Source organism: Nematolebias whitei, chromosome 20 (genome assembly GCF_014905685.2).
Source record: "Nematolebias whitei isolate Nwh7 chromosome 20, NemWhi1, whole genome shotgun sequence".
NCBI classification, from domain to species: Eukaryota; Metazoa; Chordata; class Actinopteri; order Cyprinodontiformes; family Rivulidae; genus Nematolebias; species Nematolebias whitei.
The window spans coordinates 26434955-26460106 of record NC_056517.1 but is presented as its reverse complement, the minus strand read 5'-3'; the positions used below and the strand labels follow the sequence as shown (position 1 = coordinate 26460106).

The following is a 25152-nucleotide window of genomic DNA, read 5'->3' as shown; positions in this document are numbered from 1 at the left end:
ACAACCCATCCCTCTGGCCAATTGGGGTGTTGGGGTTGGGGATGGGAGTAATAGTGTTGTATCCGTAGGCGACTGCGAAGGCATCTTTTCCATAGTGCATGATGGAGCTGTAGTCATAGGGTGTGTTCAGGTTGTTGGTGTCATGTTTGTAGAAGTTGTAGGCTTGGTCTGGTATGATGTTCTGCCAGTTGATGATGACGTAGCTGTCACGGTCGCTCCTGGTCTGCTCATGCTGGAAGCCTAGAGCGTGGTTCAGCTCATGCTGTGCAACTCCATTATAGATGCAACCCGTCTTGCTGAGTGAAAGATCCTGCATTCCACCTATTCTGCCCAGTTCAGAGTAACAACCGGATTTGCTCTGAATCATGACGTAGTCATTCTCATTGGTACGAGGGATGAAGCGGATGCAGGTCTGGCCAGCGAAGGCCATCATGGCAGACTCAATCGTCTGCCTTTCGTAGCTGGTATACTCATTGCCTATGACATAAGGGACCATCACCAAGCCATTGGAGGATTTTTTCCACCAGCAGGTATTGTATAAGCACTTCATGGCATTTCTGGATTTGGGAATCATCATGTCTCCTTCCAGCAGCTCTTCGTCTGAGCCATTGTTAGCAGTCAGAATCCTTGTGGAAATGTCCACGTGTTCTGTGTCATCATATCCTTCATGGTCCATATCTTTTTCTTCATCCTCCACCACATCTTGTTGGTCTCCATCATGGTCTTCATCATCAGCCCAATCTTTATCCTCATGATGGGCTCCATCATCGGCCAAATCTTTATTCCCATCATGGTATTCATCAATGGCCAAATGTTTATGCTCATGATGGTCTACAGCATAGTCGCCATGTTTCTGTCCTTCTGTCTGGACAGGAAGAGCCTGAGGGAGGCTGAGCAGGAGCAGCAGCAGCAGGCTGGCAGAGGGAGCCATCTTCAGGGTCAGTATGGAGGCAGAGGAGTTTCTGTAGAGAGAAGCTGTGGAGGGACTCCTTGAAGCTTAATGTCTGGCTCTGTTCAGTCCAGGGTTTTTTATACTTTCCACTTCAGGTGTGTCTACAAAAGGATTATGGGTTGGGGTCCACATTAGTAAGCCTAAAACAAACCTCTGCAGGGTGGACTGCACAGACAAACCTACTTTTTAAACATACCCGTAGTCTGCTGTCTTTGGTCGTTAAATGGATAAACACATCTACTTTGGCTGGATATGGGTTTAGTTTAACACAGGTTTTTAGCCAACAAAATGTATTTAAATAAAACTAGACAACACACAAAATATGTTTTCTGTACGTTTTAAATATTTAGACTATTTTAATTATCTTGAATTAATAATTTGTAAATGCGCATTAGTGCCTTTTACTGAATGCATTCATTTCTCAGCGGACCATGTATTTAGGAGGTATCCTAAAATAAGGTCTTCGGTGTGCTTGTTTTGCATCGGCAGCAAAGTGATCGATCCCAAATCACTGCTGCACCTTTGAGGGGTTATGTGAGAAATGGATTCAACATTCGATATTTAGAAATACCATGTAAAGCTAGACTGTCTGTTAGCAACATATTTCATGAATAGCTTGCTGGATATGTTTGAAACTCAGAAAGTAATCATCAGATGTTACTCTAGAACTGCTTAATGTTTGGAGCCATTTTCATTCAAGATGGCTACCACAGCTACCTTAGCAAACACAAATTTGACTAAAACTCAGTCACTCTTTTAGATATTGAGCGGAAATTTGGTATGGTCGTAGCTGAGAGCGAGTTGTTATACATTCCTGATCCAAATCCAACATCCAAGATGGCTGCCTTAGCTAAAAGGAAAAAAAAAATATGATAACACAGCCATTTTTAAATTTATTCAGCTGAAATTTGGTGTATTGCTAGCTCCGAAGATGGACGCCTCAGGTAAAAAGGAAAAATGCTAGAAATCAGACATTTTTAGAGCATTTCTGAAATTATACTGGATTCAAATCTAAAAATGCAATATGCCTGCAAAATGACTTTAACTCAGCTACTGTATTTTTATACATATAGAGCAGAAATTTGGTGAGGTTATAGCTGAAAACGTTCCCCATTACATACTGAATCCAAATAAAAAATTCAAGATGGTCACATTAGTTTAAATAAAACAAACAAAGTATTATAATAACTCATTTATTTAAAAAAATATATTGAGCTGAAATTTGGTGTGATAGCTGAGAGTGAACCCCATCAATTTTTTTTTTAAATAGCAGGAGCCTGGCAGTCCCCATCAAAGTTTCTCCAGGAACTTTCTAGTGAACTTTAAACATTGTATTAATCTATTAAGAATTAATAGAAATAATAATTTATATTAATGACTCCCAGTGAATAAGCTATAGTATATAAGTAGGTAAAAACATATTAAAACTTGAGTCAAAATAAGAAAAAAAAGCATCTCATATGTCCATTAAAAAAAGTTTTTTTTTATCAAACAGCTATTTGATCACAAAAGCTTAATGGTTTTAAAAAATAGTTCAATATTTATTTATATTCTAAATTTTTGATGTCAATAAAAAAAGATAATGCAACAGGTTAACTGGTGAGATATGCAAACAGAAAAGTATTTTTTGTACCTCTGCATCCAGGTTTTCTCCTGTTTTAGGCTCATTAAAAGCTCACAATATAAGATGGTTAGATTTTTTTATTCCTTAAATTGAGAAAATTAGAACGTTACCTAAAAATAATGAAACTTGTACTTTTTAAAACATTTTTAAAATCGTATACATATCAAGGAAAAAACAGTTATTTATAAAGAATTTTACAGTTTATTGTTTTTTTTCTTGTTGTTACATAGCTTTATGTTAGAGACTAAATCATATAATAAAAGCAAAGTGAGCTTATTGAGCAACAGCTGTAAAAGCCATTTATTGGTGTTTACAACATGCCAACAACTTGTCCGCATGAACAGGATCAGTCATATCTATGAGCACTCCCCATCGTGGAGAAATCACCATTGCACTACTTCCGTCTGGAAAGCAAAATGTTTAATTTGGATTTGAAAAGAATTGTGTTCTAGATAAAAGAACAATCTGATGGCGTACTGGTTAGTGTGGCTGCTGTCGACCCTCTCTGTGGGGGTTAACCCGGTATTCATCACCGCCTGTTCAGATCAGGAGTTCACCTGCAGTCACACAGGTTTGTGTGTGGGTCAGGACTCTGTGTGTGACTTCACTGACGACTGTGGAGACGGCAGCGACGAAGAAAACTGTAAGTTCAGTCAGAATCTGACAAACTTTACATGTGGCTGCTGCTCAGCAGGTTAAAAATGTGACTTTGTTGAGCACAAAGTTGTGTTAATGAGTTACAGTACTGTTTATTTACTGCTTTAAATATCTCTCAGGCGAAATGATAAAAACCTATTGGTTTGAAAGCACCAGAATGATATAAACATGATTATTTATATTACATTTAGAGTCGTTGTTCATGCAGTATATAATGCAGTAACGATACAATAGAAGTACAACTTTCTCGGAATGAAATGGTTCACATTTTATAGTTAGAAAAGTGTCTTTAATAAAAGGTTTGCATATTCTTCAAGTGATCCTTTTGCATAAAATAAAATAAAAAAATGAATGTATTGTGTTATTTTATTTTGTTTGTTTTAGTTTAAGGCAAAGTTTAGGAGGAGATTAGTTTCTCTTTGCTCTTTTTTTAAGTTGTCATCAAATGGAGTGGTCCTTGAAACTCTAGTGTCCAAAGTACCTCTGAAACCTAAAACTGCTTGAGAGTTTTAAAAATATATATTTTAGGATATATATATATGCAGATAGGTTTGTTGGTGCCCTTCCTGGTCCCTGTCCTGGGAGGTTGGCTTCAGTCTCATGAAGCTTATATGTTTTAAAATTATTCATAGCTGTGCTTAGAGGAACACAAAACTGCGTGGAGACAAAGTTACCTTTAACATGGATATCTGTAATCTACTTTCTGAGCTCTTCAGACAGCTCTTTGCTTTCTCTGCTCCATGTTCAGTGGGCGCACAGAATGATATTTATCTACCCAGTGCTATTCTTCCCTTTAAATATGCAGTTCAGAGTCAGAGTTTCTTTATTTGTCATTCGCACCACATGTGCATGCAGTGAAATGAGATTATGTACACAGGGTCCCAGTTACATGCCACAATGCCACAGTTATTACATATCAGACATATTGTCTAATAAACATACAGCAAAAAATTAAAATGGAAAGAAAAAAATGTTGCCTCTGTAGGTTTTAGCAGATCAGTGACATATTTGCCTTTGACTCTGTTTTGCTCCTAATTTGTCAAGTCATACCCTATTGTTGGGATCTCCACCCAGTCATACAGTTTCTGTATGGGTTTGATAGTGTTCAGGGTCACACAGGTCTGGGGTCTTTCAGGAGAGAGGTGGAGTACGTCCTGGGCAGGCTACCAGTTTATCACAAGACACTTTCCATGATCTAAAACCTGAAATGCCAACAATCATTCTCTCTTTTGATTTTACAACTAAATACTGAATAATACATCAGCCACTTTTTAAATGCATCCATATATCTCCTCTTTGTCTTTTTTCCTGGCAGCTGCATTTCTAACATCCTTCTACCAATATACCCACTGTCCCTCCTCTGGACATGTCCAAACCATCTCAGTCTGGTCTCTCTAACTTTATCTCCCAGTTGTTTAACCTGTGCTGTACCTCTGATAATCTCATTCCTAATCTTAGCAATAAGGCACAGTTTAAGGCACTGTACTCATTTTTCACTCTCACATGAACACAGATTGCAGGAAATGTGTGTGAGTGTGTAGTTCAGTGCAGGCAAAGTATGCACACCAATATTTCACCCAGAATCAAGATAATATGACAAAGTACCATCAAAGCAGCTTTTCTCTTCGTCTTTCGGCTGCTCCCTTCTTGAACGAAGCAACTCACATGAAGACTTGGCAATTGTTTTGACACCGAATGTCCTTCCTGATGCAACCACAGACCAACGAGCTACCACAGCCCTCTGTGTGGAGCAGAGAGCTGCCATGTAAGGCGCCCGGGGGAGCAGATGGTGGGGGTTAAGGGCTTTGCTTAAGGGCACAGAGAAGGGCAAATGAGGGTGGAGGCAGGTGTGGGTGCTTCACCTTTCCCACCCACATTTTGATGTCTGTCTGGGGAGCTTCCCCTCATCTAACCTCTGCACCACCACTCCCTCTAGATCAAACAATATTAAATATGTGAAATATGTTGCAGGCTCTGCATATATGAGATGTGATTTTGAGGATGGATTCTGCAACCTCACCCAAAGTTCTGACACTCTCTCTGAATGGGTCAGAGCAACTGAGGCTGCAGGACTCAGACACGACCACACCAACACCTCAGGTTGGAACTGCGTTGACATTTTCCCACACAGACTACATGTTTTATGATGTTGTATTTATGTATTTTCCTTCTTCTTCTCAGCACATTTTCTGTCTCTATTTCCTGTCGGAGGAAACAGAACCACTGCAGAACTGTGCAGTCCAATCTTCCTGCCCAGTTATACTTGTCAGGTAACGGCACACTTTGATGTGTGGCACAAACTAACGTAATGTCGCCACAAACATGATGTTGTTCTTGTTCATCAGATGAGTTTCTACCAATATGTTGGGGCAACACATGGAGGTATTCAGGTTCTGCTTCAGCCTCATCCAGCAGGTCAGACCACTGTAGTCTGGAAAAGCTCCACACAGCTGCAGGCAGGAGCATGGCTGCGGACCATAATTAACTTCTCCAGCAATTACAGTTTTCAGGTCGGTAATAAGTCATTACTTTAGTTTTATATGGATGTATAATATGATAAAACAGGAACTAAAAAAAAGATTGATTATAGATTTTTTAAAAGAAATAACACCATCACAGCAGATATGAGACATGCAGAGGGAAGGTTTTGACCCAATCAGAACATTAAGGGGCCATCTGGATTCCTTTGAAACCTGCTGTTAGTGTCCTTTAGATAGTTTCAGGGTATCTCACTGTCACCTTCTACTTTTACCATCTGCTTTGCTGCTGCTGATAACAAGAGGTCAATCCTTCTGACATTCACTTTCTGTGTCATCATTTTACGTCAGGCGTCGGAGATCGTCTTTTTACTCAGCACAGTTTAGCTTTATTTCACTTTCAGACAACATACCTGATCAGCTGCAAATTTACTTTTCATTATGTTCAAAAAAAGAAATTCCTTTAGCCATCCCTGTTCAAATGGAAGAATATTGCCATATAACTAGTTTATATGTTCTCCAATTATTTAGAAGGTAATGAAAATATGGCAAACATTAAAAAAAAAGCTTTTAAGTTATGTTTCTCACCATTTTGTCTACATTAGTTAGTACAGTAATGAAATCATTCAGAAAATCTGTATGAAATAACGTATTTAGGGGAAATACGACAGTTAGACATTGTTTAGATCAGTCATAAATAGGTTGTAAAACTGCAGTGCTGGTCTAGATAAAGCTGTTTCATGGACTTTGATCAGCACATTTTTATTACAGCCCAAGCAATGAAGGCTGTATGAAGCTTATTGGAAGATGGTGAAACATGTTTCCATGAAGACAATTTGCCCTATATATGTATATATATATATATATATATATATATATATATATATACTTTTATCAGGGTTTAACCAAATAATATTATCTTGATAACATACTATCTGACCACAACAATCCTGTTCTTTTGTCTTTGCTAAGAAATAATATTGTTAAAAGCTGTGAATGATGCATTTTTTTTTTCTAACTTGTCTTTTGTCTGTGTCTACCAGGTGGTAATTCGAGGGGAACTTTCAGCCAACAGTGAAACCTCTGAGGTCTTGACCATTGATGATTTGTCCTTTGGTCCTGGCTGCCTAGTTTTACCTGGTACCAGTACCTTTTTTAATGTCTCATCACATACACAAGACAAGTTCAGACCATGACATTTTGAAATACCACAACACATAAACAGACCAAAAACGTGTTTTGAATGTTGATGAATGTGAGGCAAGACAATATACCACTCAGAATGACATTTATAACAGAACACCTGTCTTGTTAAAAAGGTGTTTACTGTACGTTTTCTTGCACTAAATATACACCAGTTTATTTTAGGGTGTATGCATTTGTTTGTGTCTGTGTCTTGTTCAGCGAATTTGATAAAGCGTGGTCTATTTGCATTTTGAGCAGAGTTTTAACACATGCTTACAGCTTTAACCTCCATCTGTGGCATCTTTACAGCGGTTATCAGTCATTCAATATGAGATGACATTCTTGGTGTCTGCACATAAACTGAACAGTAAAAAAAAATTGACTACAACTTTTGACTTTCAGTTGGCTTTAAATGCTTTTTTTGCTAGTGGCAGAGCTAATGCCACTAATTAAATGTAAGGAATTGAAGCGAAAACACCCAAAGTCTTACCATTGGTAGCATTTTTTTTAATTATAGCTTTATTTGTTCAAGTGACTCAAAAAAAATGAATAGAAATCAAGAAATCAGACCATCTGACCCAAATATGTTGCTTGTTTCTTTAACTTTTGGGCCAAATTATAAGGATAATATTTGCTGTTCAGAGCAGATATTTAATACAGACTGCCATACAAATGAGTCAATTTGTGCTTAGAATTAATAGAAAATGATGACAATAAATTCATTTTCATTTGGTGCCATTATTTGGTGTAAGTCATGTTTATGAATAAATATTCTCTCAGCACCCGAGACTTCATGTTGGCCATAGACCTCAAAAAACATTATATATAAAATTAACTTGACCTCTGTAATGCCACCCACTAATTACTGGATTACCATTTTGAAACCTCAAATGTGGCATTTGGGTTGTTAGAGTAACAAACGGAGACAGAACTGACTCAATATTCAATAATTTGTTGAGTTGTTTTGTCAGTCAGGCCATAATAATCTTTATTTTAACCTGCATTTTTCCAGGTCAATTGATAACCATATCTCATTTATAATGGCGACCTGATATAATAAATGCAGAAGACATGAAACAAACAGCATAACTCAACATTTTTAAAACACACTATACACAATTTTAATAAAAAAAGCATTAGGAACCATATAAACAAGGACAAGCACTGTGAAACTAAACACAAGTACAGTGATCTTACTTGCTTTTAATGTTAAATGTGTCACAGACTCAGCTATCAGCCTTGTGTGTTGTTTACCTGACAGTTTAACATGTGAGATATTTTGGTCACATGATTTAAAGTGTGAAAAAAGACCAATAGTGTCCATTTTTTTAGAAGGAGCATTCTTAGAGATATACTGTACTTGCAGGGAGAGATGAAGCTCAAAACAAACATCTTTAAACACTTAATTCAAACTTCATCTTTTGGTGGCTATCTTTTATTTTCTTACTGGCTCTCTAACGAGACGCATGTGTTTCTTCCCGCTCCCTGTTCTCCTCCTGCTTTTTTGCTCTCTGTCTGTGTATCGGAGCAGCTCCTATTTTTACACATCTTCCGAAATGAAAACTACTGTTTGGGATCTGACCAACTGGACTTTTGACGCAAATGATAAAATCTTTTCAACAAAACAACGGGGTCCTGGAGAAACCTCATCTGCTCGGACGACACTCATGCAGCTGGATATATCTCTGGGGGTGATGTGTCTACCTCTGCTGTCGATCGAGGATGCCGCGATTGCATACAATTGGAGTTATGATAACAGGTTTCCTGATTTTGGAATAGTCTGGATCCTGGTTTATCAACAAACAAAGAAAATGGCCACAGCTAATTTGGACCTCATCACGCTGCTGCCTATGCAAAGGTTTGGTTCGTGCTTTGAGGACTCAAAATCAGCTGATTTACAAGCAAAACCGCAAGTTGGAAATGATTGGAATTGCAGGCCACATGCGGCTTTGGGATTCATCAGCATGAAAACAACCTTGAAGAGGCTCGTAAGCACAGACCAGTAGAATGCACCCTAATCTGGCCATTTTGGACTTTGGAAGTATCAGTACGGACTCAAAGGCTGACAAGGAAAAAATAGTCTGCCTGAATAAATCAACACTTGTGGATTATCTGAATCTGACTCCCCCGGTTGGCCTTGAAACAGGCCGACATATCAATTTCTCCTGGGAAATGTGTAAACTAAGGAAAAGCTTTGTCTATCGCAACCTCCCTCCCCCTTTTCTGTGGAGGCTTATCAGAACTGTACCCGCTGACCATCATCTTATCAGGACAATGGACTATCTGTTAGTGCTTCATGGACCGCCTCGTAGTAAATGCATATGTAACGTGTTCATAAATGTGCTTGCTTGGAAGAGTTTTATGATGTCTTAACTTGTGTCCTGTTAGGATGAAGTGTGAAGGCATCTTTTTTGTAATGCCACTATTCTTTCCTCATGGCTTTTTCTACCTAAAAAATGTATTCTGAAAAGGATAAGAAGGTTGCGCTTTACAGCAGCAGCTACGTGCGCTCCGCCCATCTTTCGGACGACTGTACGAACATACTCTCGTTGTATCTTGGTGCAATGATAATAAAGCTTATTCTGATTCCAATTCTGATAAAATAAATGCAATGTGGCAAACTTGAAAAACAAATAGAGAAAAAAAGAAAACATTGATGAAACACCAAAGTGACAACAAAAAAGAGCTTAACAACTGTTATATATGACAATGACATTGACATAATGTGACTGTCAAGGGGAAAAAAAGGAGATTCCCAAACAGACCAAGGTGTAGTTCATCAGATTTATTCACAAAGCTTTGGAGAGCAGTGCAGTAATTCACAGAACATGCAAAATACAAGACAGTGTTCTCATCCATGTGAAACCCGGACCTGCTCTTTGGACCGTACAAGTTAGTGTTATAGAATAATGTTCCTGTCCAGCCCTCAGCCCCTCCCCCTCCATGTCTGAGCCATCATCCAAGGGTCCGCTGCAGGCACGAAGGAGTGAATCTGAGTCAAGGACTCCATGTCACCATATCATATCAACTTTATCATATCAATGTACCAGTTCTTTCTGTTCCTCACCGATTTGTCACAGTAGGAGTGATTACATGGGACCGTTAATATCACACATCACAACATGAGCAGAGGACATTGCAGAACGTTCCCACAGGAGAGGTCTTGATCATGATGCGTGCAAACAATACACATTACACTGAAAGTGACATAATGACATACTATGACATAAATGTGACATTCAAACATATTTTAGTGTTAATTTTATTTCTGAAGAGCCTTTAAAGACCCTTCATTTGGTGTTTCAACACCAACCGCCAGGTTGAAACCCAAAAAGTGTTAATTATGTTAGTGTTTTGTGCATTTGTGGAAGAATTTTCTTTTTTATGTGGAATATTGCTACTTGTCATCGAATTGATTTTATGCAATCACAATTTGTAGCCATGAGGTTTTTTTCTGTAAGAGCTGAACAGTTTGAATAAAAAAAATATGCCTTTCATTTAGCACTTCATGCTCACTTCACACGATAGCTCCAACAGACACTAAAAACAATGTTTTAAAGAAATACTTTCAGAATATTGCTGAAACTGGGTTATTTTGATTTAGTACTCTAATACTTTTCATAACTGGAGAGAAGTCAGTATAAGAAATAAAGTCTTAGTCTCATTATTGATCAGAGTCTCATAACTTATATTACTGCACAGTTTCCAAAACACCACAAAAGTTCTCTGGACACAGTTGAGCTCATCTAATCTATCCTGAGTTCCTAAGAGCTTATTTAAATAATTAAAATTACTTGACAGACATCTATTTGAACAACTATAACTCTGATTAAAGATCTTCAGCTGTAAGAACTTCTTACGCCTGAATGCTGCAGTTCCATCAGTTGTATTAATGTCTTGTTGTGAATGTGTGTGTGTTGGCAGAGAGCGGCGCTCCCCCTCCACCTCCCTGCCCTCCCTCGTGGTTTCACTGTGGTGAAGGGGAGTGTGTCGAGGAAAGCAAAGTGTGTGACTTCACCCCACATTGTTCCAGTGGAGATGACGAAGCCAACTGCCGTAAGAGCACTTTGATTTATTTCTGGGCAAGCCTGAGATCTGTTCAAGATTCATGTGACTCTTTCGTTAAACACACCCAAAAATAGTGATTTGTTTTAGGGATATTATGATAGTAATGAAGTTGTTGCCTTAAAAACCTTTCAAATATAGTTATGCGCAATCTCATGCAAAAATGGGAGAATGTCACACTCAAAGGATGTGTTGTGAATGAGTCTCAGCTATATGTACCAAATTTTACCTCAATATTTGTTAAACTAACTTAGTTATAGTCATTTTTCTGTTTGCTAATGTAAAATAGCTGTGGCAGCCATCTTATGTTGCATCTAGTGATTACCTTTCAACAAGTAGCCTGCCCAGTGGGCAAACATGGTTGACACAAGCAGTTAATGATAAAGTTTTAGGCAAAGATCTTGCACAATGTTAGCTGTAAAACTGACCGAGGTATAGACATTTTTAGTTTTTTCAAGGTCAGTTAGCTGTAGTGGTCATCTTGTGTTGGAAAGTTAATTAGATATGGGTGTACAACTAATGATTGTTTCCTGAAAGTTTAATTAAAATCCACCAAGTGGTCAATGAAACAATACATAGCTGATAATTTATTTATTAACCCTTATTTAACCAGCAAATCCCACTGAGATCACAGATCTCTTTTGCAAGGGAGGCCTGAAGGCAGTCTAACATGCATGTTTTAGGTCTGTGGGAGGAAACCGGAGTACCCGGAGAAAACCCACGCAAGCACAAGAAGAACATGCAAACTCCACACAGATAGACCCCAGGTCCAACTGGGGATTGAACCCAAGACTTGCTGTGAGACAACGGTGCTAACCACTGAGCCATCGTGCTGTCATAATTTGCCACATAATCATTCAAAGTGCAGTAAAATTTTCTTGCTAATAGTCTTATTCAAATAACTTTCAGAAAGTGTTTGCTTACTTTGTTTCTATCTCCCTTTTACTGTTTCAGCCTCTGAATGTGACTTTGAGAGTGGTTTATGCGGCTGGTATGAGCTCACCCCTGGCGACGGCTTTGACTGGACTAGAGGATCATCCATGGAGGTGCCTCCAGACTACTACGATCACCCTCCTCTACCAGACCACTCTACTAACAGCACCCAAGGTTGGGAACAAATGCCAGAAATACTGCCTTATCAGTCACTTTAATAAAAATCAGAAAGGTTTTAATGCTTTTAAGTCATTAATAAAATGTGAACTTCCTTACAGATTAAATAACAGTTTTATAAAGAAAAATGATTGTAGTGTTTTTTGAATGATAGGTACTTTAATGTCATTTGACTAACAGGCAGAAAACATACAAACTAAACCTAATGTGCAAAATACCAATCAATCAATACAGTATATTAGGGCTATGTAAACATATAGTTTGCCAGAATACATTTCTTTTTAAGGCACAGATTTAACAAAAGTCCTGTTGCTGCCTGGCTCCATGCAAGCCCCATCTGTTGTTTTTCTTATCAGTGTTGTGTGAACAACTTGGTGTAGTGCAGAACCCTTTTGGGTTTGAATTTAGAGGCTGCAGAAACCCCTCACAAGCAGATTTTTTTTGTGCAATGGCAGCAGTAAAATATAGGTATGTGGCTCAAAATTTCTTTTTTGCCTGGCTAATGCTTTTTTTGTTTGTTTGTTTTATTGACAGAACAAAACACAATTATCTTTTCCATTAATGTGGTATTCTACATAGTTTTAAACAAAAATATTGGTGATTAATCAGAATTCATTTTTATTAATTGTTCATTGCATAAAAACTCAGCAGACATATTTTTCTATAGCAACAAATATGACATTTACTTAGTCCACTGCTGCATGTTCTTTCTGCCTGCTCATGCTTTTCTATGATTTTAATGAGCTCACATGTTTCTCACCACAACAGTTTTCAACTTGAACATACTGTTTATCTTTTTCTTCTTGTCCCTAATCAGGGGTCGCCACAGCGCATCCTCCTCCTCCAACTCTGTTCATGTTTATGTTTTTATTATATGCAGCATGCTGCATTTGTTTTGTATGTGAGCAGCTTTCCAGAATACTTAGGGGGACAGTGGTGATGTGTTTTAGAACAGTTCTTCTTTCGGCTGCTCCCTTCTTCAAGGTCGCCACAGTGAACTAACTCGCACAAAAACTTCATGTCAAGTTTATTGTCATTCTCATCACATGTGGTACATGAGGTGGAATGAAATTTTGTACACAGGGTCCCAGATACACTCAATAATAGCACAAATATAACATGTAAAAAGAAACGGTATTTAAGGATCTAAGATGTAGACTAAGATATTCGCCAAATGAACACCAAACGGTACGTTAAAAGAGCTAAGATATACGCTAAACAATAATAATGTAAAACAATATGGCGTATCAACAGCAGCCTGAACATGAGTCTGTGGTGAGCAGATGGGTATGAATGACAGCAGCATGAGATCAGCAGCATGGATTTTGAATATGAACATAAACAGCTTGGCAACTGTTTTTACACCGGACGCCCTTCCTTTTTTTTTTTTTTTTTTCTTTTTGAGCTCAGTTTAAGTGTAGAAACATTGTGAAGTGTTTCAATAAACTTATCATCATCGCTCAATTTTTTGTTTGTTTTTTTTGTTAAAGAAAGAGAAGAAAGAAAAATAAATAAATAAATAAATAAAAGAGAAATAGATAAAACGAGAGACCACCACGACAAAACAACATGCACAGCACAATGCCACCTACAATATCACCATGAAACATTCGACATCGCACAAGGAATCATCTAGCTTCCACCACTACCCAACCTAGCGTGCATCTGTCAAAGCACCTGAATCCAAACACCCGCACAAGCACGCCCGCCACCACCAGCTTTCTCCAAAAGAATGCCCAATAGTGGACGCGGGGGCCCACAGACCCGCCCCCCCAGGACACAATGGCAACATAGGGAGGACCGGAGCCACAGACACACAGCGGCCCACAAGCCCCAGGAGTCTCCCAACAGGGAGAACCGCACCCCCCCAGAGAGGAGCAGAGGAAAGAACCGGGTGACCCCAGCCACCACAATGCAGAGCCTCCAGGAAGCTGCAGCGACGAGCCCACAGGTCCGGCCGGCAACCCATGCCCCCCCCAAGTAGATCCGGCCATGGACACCGAGCCCCAAGCCCCGAGGCCATACCACCCCCCAGCAGAGCCCCGACAGAGCCAGGGCACCCAGGCCCTGCCAGGCAGCAACCAGGGCGGACCGACGTGCACCCCACCACCCAGCCCAGACGCCGAGATCCACCAATGCACCGGCGGCAAGGGGGTCCCCTGCCAAAGGGGGGCACGACCGGGGGGAGTGGGCCCCACACCAAATGTGGGGCCCAAATTGATCCAAGAGAGGGGGGACCACCAAAAACCCAACCTGAGCAACCAACAGGCACACAGAGATAGCCCGACAGAATCTCTGTCGGGCCGACCGCATGCACCATCTACCTGACAGCGACCGGACGTCCTTCCTGATGCAACCACACACCACCGAGCTACCACAGCCGTCTGTGTGGAGCAGAGAGCTGCTATCTAGGGCACCTGGAGGAGCAGATGGTGGGGGTTAAGGGCCTTGAACAGATGAAAACATTTATTTTGAAAAAATTATGCAAAAGGTAGGATGGTAACTTATCCAGTTTACTGTATTATATTGTAAACTATATACTAAGCTGTGTTCTATAAACTAAAGGATCTGCAGATGGAAGATATCCAAAACATAAAAACTAAATAACAGAGACTGAACATGAACATATTGGACTAAAGATAAAAATGATAAAGAGCAAAGTGATAAACACAAAGATCTGACAATGAACAAAAGGAAACAAAGGAGTGCTAAAGGAGCTGAAGCCGCACAAGTGACAAGCATGAGGATTAATAAACGAGAACCAGTTGTTAGGAGAGAGCAGAAAAGCATAACTAAAATAAGTGAGTTAAAGAACCATAAAACACATTAATAAAATGCACAACCAAACCTATGATAATCCCACAGATCAAAACAAAGACAAGATGACAAAAAGCATGAATCCCAGAAACAACGTTAAAAAACCAAAAACATGAACAAATCACTTCGGTCAGCTGATTCTGCTTTTACTCCTTAATATAAAATAATAAAACAACATTGTTAAAAAGAGTATTTCAAATTTTGGATACAACCATCAGTTTTATTGGCGTCTGCTTGCATGTGCAGTTTATTACATTCATGTGTTTTACTTTACCCCAACTAATGCCGATGCCCCCACATTGCTCAGTTTATTCTCTCCAAACCAGGTAATGGACACGAGACAAACATGAAGCGCTGTTTCAAAGGCTTGCTTTCTATAAACCTTGCAGTTTAATGGCTAATGACACATTGTTGCCATGGCAACTTTAATGGATAGAATAACCAGTGGACAAAATCCCAAAGGCCGAGCTAGATAAAATCCATCTGTGTGGCAGAAACTCCAGTGTGGGAAGACAGAAGTTGTTGACGAACCTTTCCGCTGTATGCTCCAATAACTGCCTTGGGCATCTGTTTTTATTAACTATAAATGATTCAGCAATTGAGTCGTCAAACAAATGACCTCAGAAAATGCAGCAGGCGCTCTCTGAGGTTTTAATATTGAGTCTGAATTCTTTGACCGTAGGTCGTTTCATGTTTATACTGAAGAACAGCAGCAGTTTGTATCCAAACGCTATCCTCCGAGGGCCCTGGTTCCAGCAGTCAGCCTCTGGGTGCACCATGACCTTCTGGTGAGAAACAGTCCCTTTCGTCCTTTTTCATGCAAAACTTCAGCGTCGTTCACCAGGATTCTTCACAGCATTATTCAGTTCATAGATTCATTGTAGACCCTTGTTTGTCTTTGCTTCACTCATTATTTCACCTGCTGTCAGCATTCATGTGCCTTATTTCTCAGAGACATACAGAGATAAGATATGCATTTGAGTTTATCATGCTTGGACAGTTTTATAGCACCAACACTATATATGAACACACATTTTTCCTCTGAGTAACTGTGAGAAATTTATAGACTGATATTTCTGATGGATAATAAATTATACAGTATTTTTGATTTGGGGAGCAAATGAATGCTTTCAAAGGTGCATTATCCAAGAATTCATCTCTTTCCATGACTGAATATTTCTGCCAGTGCAATTTCTGCCTCCATCTTTCTGTCACCCTCAGGCATTATAACTCAGGCATATCTATAGGGGCTGCCGACATGTACCTTCGTTTTAACGAAGTTCAAAACAACACGGTCATATGGACGACGCTGTACGACCAAGGAAGGCGCTGGAATCAGGTCACCGTTCAGCTGGGTCGCATCACTCAACCCTTCCAGATTGCTTTGGCTAAAATCAGCCTCGGCGTGTTTGATGGCATTTCCGCTTTCGATGATGTTTCCTTCAGGAATTGCGCAATGCTGCCGGCAGTGGCGGTGTGTCCCACGGACACACATTTCCACTGCGTGCGCACCAAAGTGTGCGTAGATCATCTGCAGCTCTGTGACCTTGTGGACGACTGTGGAGATGGATCGGATGAAGAAGGATGCTGTGAGTTCCCTGTCCCAATGGGCAACTTTTTAAACCACACATTTAATTTAATCCAGCTGTCTAGCTGCTTTCTATTTTTGAGCTTAAGCGTCTCATTGTTTCTCACAGCTCCAGAACTTCAGTGTGACTTTGAAGACGGGCTGTGCAACTGGAAACAAGAAACAAAAGGAGATGAGTTTGACTGGACTCGCATTAGTGGCCCAACTCCAACCCTAAACACAGGCCCTTGGAAGGACCACACATTGGGCACCAGGTACGGCCACTACCTTTACATCGAGTCCTCATCTCCACAGGAGTTTAAAGACACAGCTGTGCTGTTGAGCCCAATCTTTAAACCCACCTACCAGCCTGGAAAGGACCCAGCCTTGTCCCACCACAACCACTGTGTTTTCCGCTTCCATTACTGCATGTTTGGGTCGCATGTGTTCAGCCTGGCTGTGTATCTGAGGACCTCAGCTACAGGCAGAGGTCCCCTCCTCTGGGCAAAATATGGAAACCAGGGGAACCTTTGGCACAGGAAGACTCTGTACCTCCACAGTGCTCAGCCTTTCCAGGTAACTGTTCAGACTTAAGAATTTAAAATTTTAGGCTTTTTTTTTTTTAAATAAAATGACTCAAGAATAAGTTCACTTCTATTTGAAAAGACTCCTTATTCTAGTTTACAGAATTAGAAGCATACGTAGGTATCTGAGAAGGCTTGCTGCTGCGTTTCAAACTAAAATCAAATGATAATTTTCTGTCTGAAGTAAGTTTCTTAAAATGTGAGGTTAAAACTGTGATGACCACAGTAACATTCTTTGGTAAGACAGTTTATGCTTTCTGACCAACATCCAATGACTCTGCTGACATAAGCAAAGAACGATAAGATGAGGATGTTAGCAGTAAATGTTATAGCAGTTAAACCAGCTTCTAGACTTAAAAAAAAAAAAAAAAAACTCATTATTTAAATGAAAAAAATATGCACACAATTCATAATTTTGCTTTTTTTGTTGTTTCTTTGCTAACAAACCTAAAATAAAAAATACATTTGTGTCCTTCTAACCTTAAACAATGCTTGAGGAATGGCTCCAAGAGCTGTCAAAATAGGACATTTTTAGAGTCTTAACTGTCATGGCAAAAAATTTAATAAATACAAATTAAGGAGGCAAGAAGTCCCAATATGTTGATTTTTAACAATATATTAGAAATGAAATGTCAAGCAGAAACATCCCATGGATGAAACGGTTTCTGAACTAAGATTATTTTTTAAAACAAGTTTATCAGCAATAAAGCAAGACCTTCAGTTTTGTCATAACTGAAGCGTTGCATGACATTTAAAGCATTCTGACCGCCATCAAACCTAATGAGGACATCACAGAGGGCCAATCAAAATCATATCAGTGAATATTGCATCCATCCATCCATCCATTTTCTTTACCCGTTTATTCCATTTTGGGTCACGGGGGTCACTGGTGCCCATGTCCAGCAATCACTGTGCGAGGGGCGGGGTACACCCTGGACGGGTCTCAAGTCCATCACAGGGCCACATAGAGACAAACGAGACAAACAACCATTCACTCTCTCACTCACACCTAGGGACAATTTAGAGTTACCAATCAGCCTAACATGCATGTTTTTGGTCTGTGGGAGGAAACCGGAGTACCCGGAGAAAACCCACGCATGCACGGAGAGAACATGCAAACTCCACCCAGAAAGGCCCCTGGACCGGGGTTTGAACCAAGGACCTGCTCGCTGAGAGGCAGCAGCTCTACCAGTTGCGCCACCATGCTGCCCTGTGAATATTGCAAAAAAAAAAAAAAAAAAAAAAAAAAAAAAAAAAAAAAAATTAATTTAATCAGTCAGATTAATTTTTTGCTTTGTTCATTCTGTCTTTTAATTATTTTTCGTTGATTTAGGTTGTGGTACTTGCAATTTAAGTGCACAAACCATTCAAGAAACCTAATGTATGAAGAGAGGAAATCATGTGAACCAAAGAAAAGCTCCACTGCTACTAAGATAAACTGGTGGATATCGACTATCACAGCTTGTATATGACCTCAAAATTCTACTGTAGAGACAGGAGGAAGCAGATTAGGTTACTTTATGCACTTTTTAAAAATGTAAATCTTAGTATAAGCTTTATAGCATTACTTTAAGTCATATCATATCCCTCCATGATCCATTTGCATTCAGGCAGCTTGTCTAATTACAGTAAACACAACTGTCTGGCTGCTAACATTTAAGAATGCGCTGAAGCGTTGCATGATGAAGATTTGTTTTAATTGCTTCACTGCTCATCGCCGATCATTGAGCAAGATGGATGTTCTGTTGGTATCATTTATAAGAAGGTTAAACCTGACAGGCAGTTGACTTTTCTTCCTCCGTACCACTAAAAGGGATTTGTAGCTTAACTAAGTGCAGACATGAAAACGTTAAAAAGAGACGGACACTAATTAATTTAATTCAAATAAACACTCCTGTAAGAGAAGTCAAGTGAAAAGATTACACTTTTAAGAAATAAAAAAGAAAAAACATCCACATAATATCTGAATTTGAGCCGAGATTTGTTGTGTTACAAAAGGTGTTGCATTCAGAACAGCTGACATGCAGACACTGCATGCACAATGCAGCTGAGCCCATCAGGGTTGCCAGATAAAGTTAAAATGTCTTATTTACCCCCTCCGTTTCTGTGCACGTTCAACAAACACGACACACACATCATCTTAGAATATCTTTACTCATCACATATAACAATTTAGGTCAAAATACTTCCATTTTAAAGTCACAGTACTATAGTTCATAATTTCTTATCTGGCAACCTGACTGACATGGAAACTGCAGTACTGTGTTTTTTTGTGTAAACCCGCTCATTTTTTGTTTAATACCCCCAATAAACATAATAAAAACCCACTAAAGTTTCCAGAGGTTGTTCTCGTGTAAATGGGACCTTATAGTAGGTAGATCACTTTGACCTGGCCATTTAAAAGTAGCTCGCATGCTGAAAAAGTCTGGGCACCCCTGGCTTAGATGTTTGCAAAAAAATGAGAAAATAAACTAGTTTCAGGTGTAGCTCAGACATTTAGTTTAGTCAACAAATTAAATGTGTATATTACTAAATAAGGACTCATTCTAATATAATAATTCCAGCTGATTGAACTCTTCTATTTAAATTTTATTAAATGAAAGATAAATGTGTTGCATTTGTTGTAGATAAGCCTAATTAGAGTGTACGATCACTATGTTATTCTTGCATTTCATATCTACCGGTAATATGGAAGGCACAACAGAGACACATCTGTGCCGTTTATTGCGTTTAACCCAAGTGACAAGTCTAGCAAACTAATAATAATTATTAATCAAATCCACTTTTAAATTATACAAACATGTCATAGAAATGTTTAAGAACACACTAATCATTTAATTCAAAATGGATAAGATTGGTTTGTAACTGTTCGTTGTTTTTTTGTCCCTTTTCTTGTTGCCAGATTTTAATTGAAGGCACAGTTGGAGATGATTTTAAAGGCGACGTCGCTGTTGACGACCTTTCTTTTCTGGACTGTGAGGCAATAGATGGTAAATGTTACGCACCGATACACACAAGACAAACTTCTTTTTTGTGTGTGTGCAAATTTCTCTCTTGCTTATTTACTTTATTTGTTGTTTTCCAGGCGAACTTCCCACACTGATCACCCCAGCAATGACCACCCCAGCCCCCACTGCTCTGCCCCACAGCTGTCCTGAAGGGGAGTTTGTGTGTGGAGCATACAGGGAGTGCGTTGACCTCAGCCAAGTGTGTGACTTCAAACATGACTGCTCTGATGGATCAGATGAATCAAACTGCGGTAAAACTTACTTATACTTTCACCAAACCATCTTACAGTTATTCATCATTCTTCTCCTCCGCTCTGCTCTTTTGTTTGTCTTCCTCGTTTAGTAAAGGAAAGATGTGATTTTGAAGGAGGCGATACATGCGGTTGGACAGTCTTCAACCTTTCTTTAGTCCCGAACCATGCCTTCCACTGGGCGGCCGACCAGGGAGAAACTATTCACGATGGAGAGCAGAACCACCGTCCTAAAAATGATCACACCTTGTGAGTGCAGACACTCACATTGTGAACCGTTTCAACCTCAACCATGTAAATGTGTATGTGGTTATGAACAAAATCATTTTATTGTTATAATTACTTTTTAAAGAAGTTAACTTTATTTTTTCAGCCATATAATGAATTAAATATAACTAATATACTAAAAATAGAAGCTAAACTAACAGAAAGGAAGATTCTTATAAACACATTGGACAATCTCGGTCTCCCCCCACTCACATGTGCCTGGATAAAAGACTTCCTAACCAATCGGCCCCAATCTGTAAGACTTGGTCCCCACCTCTCCTCCACTCGTACGCTGAGCACTGGCTCCCCACAGGGCTGTGTGCTGAGCCCCCTGCTGTACTGTCTCTACACCCATGACTGCATCCCGGCCCACAACAACAACCTCATCGTCAAGTTCACTGATGACACCACAGTGGTCGGACTAATCTCAAGGGGAGATGAGACATTTTACAGACAGGAGGTCCTGGAGCTAGCAACCTGGTGCTCAGAGAAAAATCTGGCTCTGAATATCAAAAAAACCAAGGAGGTGATTATTGATTTCAGGAAGCACAGCACCAACCTAGCCCCCCTTTACATCAATGGCGAGTGCGTGGAGAGGGTTCACACTTTCAGATTTCTTGGTGTCCATATCTCTGCTGACCTAAACTGGAAAGAGAACACCACAGCGGTCATCAAGAAGGCTCAGCAGAGCCTACACTTCTTAAGAGTCCTTAAGAAGCCCAACTTGAACACAAAACTGCTGCTGACCTTCTACCACTCGTCCATCGAGAGCCTGCTGACATACTGTATCTCAGTATGGTACGGCAGCTGCACCCTGGCTGACAGGGAGAGGCTTCAGAGAGTAGTCAAGACAGCACAAAAGATAATTGGCTGCCCTCTCCCCTCCCTGATGGACATTTACACATCACGCTGCCTCAACAGAGCAGAAAACATAATCATGGACTGTTCACACCCGGGTTTTGAACAGTTTGACTTGTTACCTTCAGGGAAACGCTACAGGTGCATCAGAACAAGAACAAACAGGTTCAAGAACAGTTTTTTCCCGAAAGCCATCACCACACTGAACTCACACATGCACTGATTTAATCATCTAACCTCCCAAACCCCTGGACTTCTACTGTGCAATACTACTGACATTCCATACTCTCAGTCACCTTAACTACCTCACTAATATCCATAATGTGCAATACAATTGTGTAATACTTGTATTTTTTAACTTTCATTATTATATCTATATTGCGTTACATTTTTTATATTTTTAGTGTGTGTTTAATGTGTGTTTTCTTAAGGCGTGTTTTTGCACTGGAAAAAGGAGTGGCTCTTAATTTCATTGTACTGCGTATAATGACAATAAAGGCATTCTGATTCTGATTCTGATTCTGAAATACAAAGCTTTCATGTCAATATACTTTTAACATTTTGTTCCCTTAAAGGCAAAGATAATTATAGAGAAATAAATTACTGCAAATTACAGTGGTTATGAACCCCCCCCCCACCACCACCACCACACACACACATACTCAAATCTGCAGTCGCTACACAGTGACATTGTTGCCCTTATCAACTTTTTATTGTGACTGATGAGAGCAAACAAAGGCAGTGTTCACTTTATTAAATGAGTAATTTACAGTAATTCTAAGCAATTTCTGCTCTTTGCTGAACTCTAGACTTCATCTTTTTTTTTTACCTCTATCTGAAACTCATCTTCACCTCAACTGCAGTTCCTGCTAAAAAACAATGAAATAAACATATTACAGAATATTAGAATATTAGAGTAAAGAACTAAAACATTTTATGGGGGTTGTGAGAGTAGATAAGTTCATCTATTGAAGTATCTAAAGTTGATTTAATGGATTGGCATAGACCCAGAGACAATTAACAGTTTTATTATGATTTTACTGAAGTCATTAAGAGTACATATAATTATTATATAGTTAAATAAAATGATCAAAACATTGAAGATGAACAACGTCCTGTAGTGGTTATTACATAATTTCCCCAAGGTTTTAAATGGCACCCTGTCACCAATACTCCTCTTTTTAACATTGATTCAAGGTTCAAGGTTCTTTATTGTCATTCACGTCACGTGTGGTACATGAGGTGGAATGAAAATGTGTACACAAGGTCTCAGTTACACCCCAAAATAGCAAAAATATAAAGTATATATAAAAAAAAATTATATAAAGATCTAAGATATACGCTAAACACTAATAATATAAAATAGTTTGGTACATTATTATATATTATTATTATTTATTGTTATTATACAGTATATGATTCTTAGAAGCATACAAATAACAACAGGTTTTTGCAGATCAGGTCTTTCTTGTCATTTTACACAGATGCATTTTAGCCCATTTGTCTTAACACTGCTGGTACTGCAAATATTTTTTCCTTTCACTAATGAATTTGTATATGTGTACTTTTAGCAACTTGAAACCACACAAATCCCAAGTACAATAATACTTACCCGTATATATATATATTTACATACCCTATATTATTATTTATGATATGTATATTTAATTCCCTAATATATAGAACTGTAAACAAGAAGATCTTGGCCCATTTACAAGCAACTAGCTGCCTCTCAGATCATGAAGTGTTGAATTTAAAGAGAACTTTTGGCCTGAGGTCATTAGTTTTGAGTGACACTGTGCAGTTGCAGGTTGGAGATTTGCTGACCCAGCTGTGCAGTAACACATGTGAGACTGGCTGGTCTCTCTTGACTCCCATAATGGACATCCCATGGACAAAGTTTTGCTTTTTTTAATAAATTGTTTGTTCAAATGGAAACATTAAACGTTAAAACGTTTAATTTTCATCCTACTTTAGTTTGTTACTCAAGGTTGTGCAATTTTTTTTTTAGCTGAGAGTTTTGTCAAATACAATTCGCCATCGTTGTTTGACTTTTATTTTCTTGGTAGTTAACTTGTTTTGATAGTTAACATTGTAAACCATAACTGCGCCGAGTTGCAACAGGTGTTTTTAAATTATATTTAAAACTGTGGTTTTTTTTTTTTTGTCTTGGCGGTCAGTATCTCACCTGCAGTAGACAGCAGTTTGAGATCTCAGTTTGGATTAAAAAAGGTCTCACATAGGAGGCAAGTTAAAAATTAGTCACTGACAAAGTGAGATATTTCATAAACTTTTATGCCATGTCACCTTTTATATCAAATTCTAATTCCTCCTCCTTATTTTATTTTATTTTATTACTAAAAACTAATGTATATATTCTACTGGAAACAAAACATCTTAACTACTTTAAGCAGGAAACAGCAAGATAAAAGTGAGCAAAACAGTGTTTGTGCAAACTGCTTTAACATTTGACTGGTCTTAGAAGCTGAAATCTGTTCTGGTTAGCTTGATTCCTCCATGAACATTTCTTGCTGATGTTTTAAACTGATTTCATTCTAACTAATATATACTGCAGGTACGATACTGAGTGCTGATAGTAACTCCACAAATCCCCACTTCATAAAATCTTTAATAGAAATGATCATGAATTAACTCCTTGTTTTTTGTTGTTCCACCAACAGAAACAGCCCTGAGGGGTGGTATATGTGTGCAGACAGTTCAAATGGTGGCTACGGTCAAATTTCTGACCTTCAAACACCCGTCATCCCTTTCACTGGGCCACACTGCACCCTGGTCTTCTGGTACCACATGAGTGGATTCACAGTTGGAACGCTTCAGGTAAGAAGTTGTGCTCAGTCGAAAATTCTGCGCTGTATCTCATCAGAACTGAGTAATAAAGTTCGATGTTTTACTCACGTCTGTAGGTGCTGCTAAGGCACAAAAACTCCACTCGTGCGGTTTGGTCTCAGAATGGTAACCAAAGCAACAAATGGAGAAGAGGAGAAGTGTTTCTGGGGTTAACGAGCAGTATCCAGGTTTGCTGATTATTTTGTCTTTTACAGATACCGGTACCTTAGCGTGCAGCACGTATACAAGTTCAATGCAGTTGAAGAGCAACATACATACTTGTAATTTTTTTTATCAGTCACAGTATTACTGACGACGAAGTAAAATGAAATCTCATTTATTTTATATTTCTGCGGCTCTCAAGTCCACCAGTGTCATAAATTGTTGACAGTCCGAGCTTATCAACTTGTTTTCAATGCTTTATTATTTTGTCTAAAACAGCCCAAATTGTTTTTATACATAATTTTATGTAAACTTTCCTTGAATCAGATTTTTCCTATAATGTCAACTTGGCACAGTTAGGTGATCAGGTCGTGGTGTGTTTAAACCAGGGTTTCCCAAACTTTTTGGGTTCAGGGACCCCTTACAGTGGAGAAAATGTTTCAGGGCCCCCTCATAACCCTCATGTTTACTAAATAATTTTCTTCAAAATGGTCTCTTTAATGCAATGGGAATATTTGTGTAGCATAAATACTTAAGATCTGTTCTTTAATAGTGTTAATGCAGTTTTTATACTTTTAAACATTGAGTATTTTTCATTTAATTAACATTTTTTTTAATTCAACTTCCAAAAATTACGGTTTTGAAAAAATTTACGTATCAAAAACCACATTAAAACTTTTATCTATTCACATAATGAACATAATAAATGTGTTGTCACTTC

General features: G+C 38.8%; 1 protein-coding gene and 1 pseudogene across 1 annotated transcript in view; one reads left to right on the top strand and one right to left on the bottom strand.

Moving 5' to 3' along the window:
* LOC119426643 overlaps positions 1-999 on the bottom strand; it is a 1167-nt pseudogene extending 168 nt beyond the window's left edge.
* Positions 1000-3044: 2045 nt separating this feature from the next.
* malrd1 (MAM and LDL receptor class A domain containing 1) overlaps positions 3045-25152 on the top strand; it is a 77120-nt gene continuing 55012 nt past the window's right edge. Inside the window, exons 1-15 of the mRNA XM_037693941.1 lie at positions 3045-3219; positions 5205-5333; positions 5415-5503; positions 5579-5743; positions 6754-6850; positions 10820-10951; positions 11915-12067; positions 15570-15675; positions 16109-16476; positions 16585-17030; positions 19941-20028; positions 20124-20297; positions 20390-20546; positions 24104-24260; positions 24347-24457. Of these exons, the coding sequence (XP_037549869.1) occupies positions 3045-3219; positions 5205-5333; positions 5415-5503; positions 5579-5743; positions 6754-6850; positions 10820-10951; positions 11915-12067; positions 15570-15675; positions 16109-16476; positions 16585-17030; positions 19941-20028; positions 20124-20297; positions 20390-20546; positions 24104-24260; positions 24347-24457 (2547 nt within the window). The remainder of the gene's footprint in view (positions 3220-5204; positions 5334-5414; positions 5504-5578; positions 5744-6753; positions 6851-10819; positions 10952-11914; positions 12068-15569; positions 15676-16108; positions 16477-16584; positions 17031-19940; positions 20029-20123; positions 20298-20389; positions 20547-24103; positions 24261-24346; positions 24458-25152) is intronic.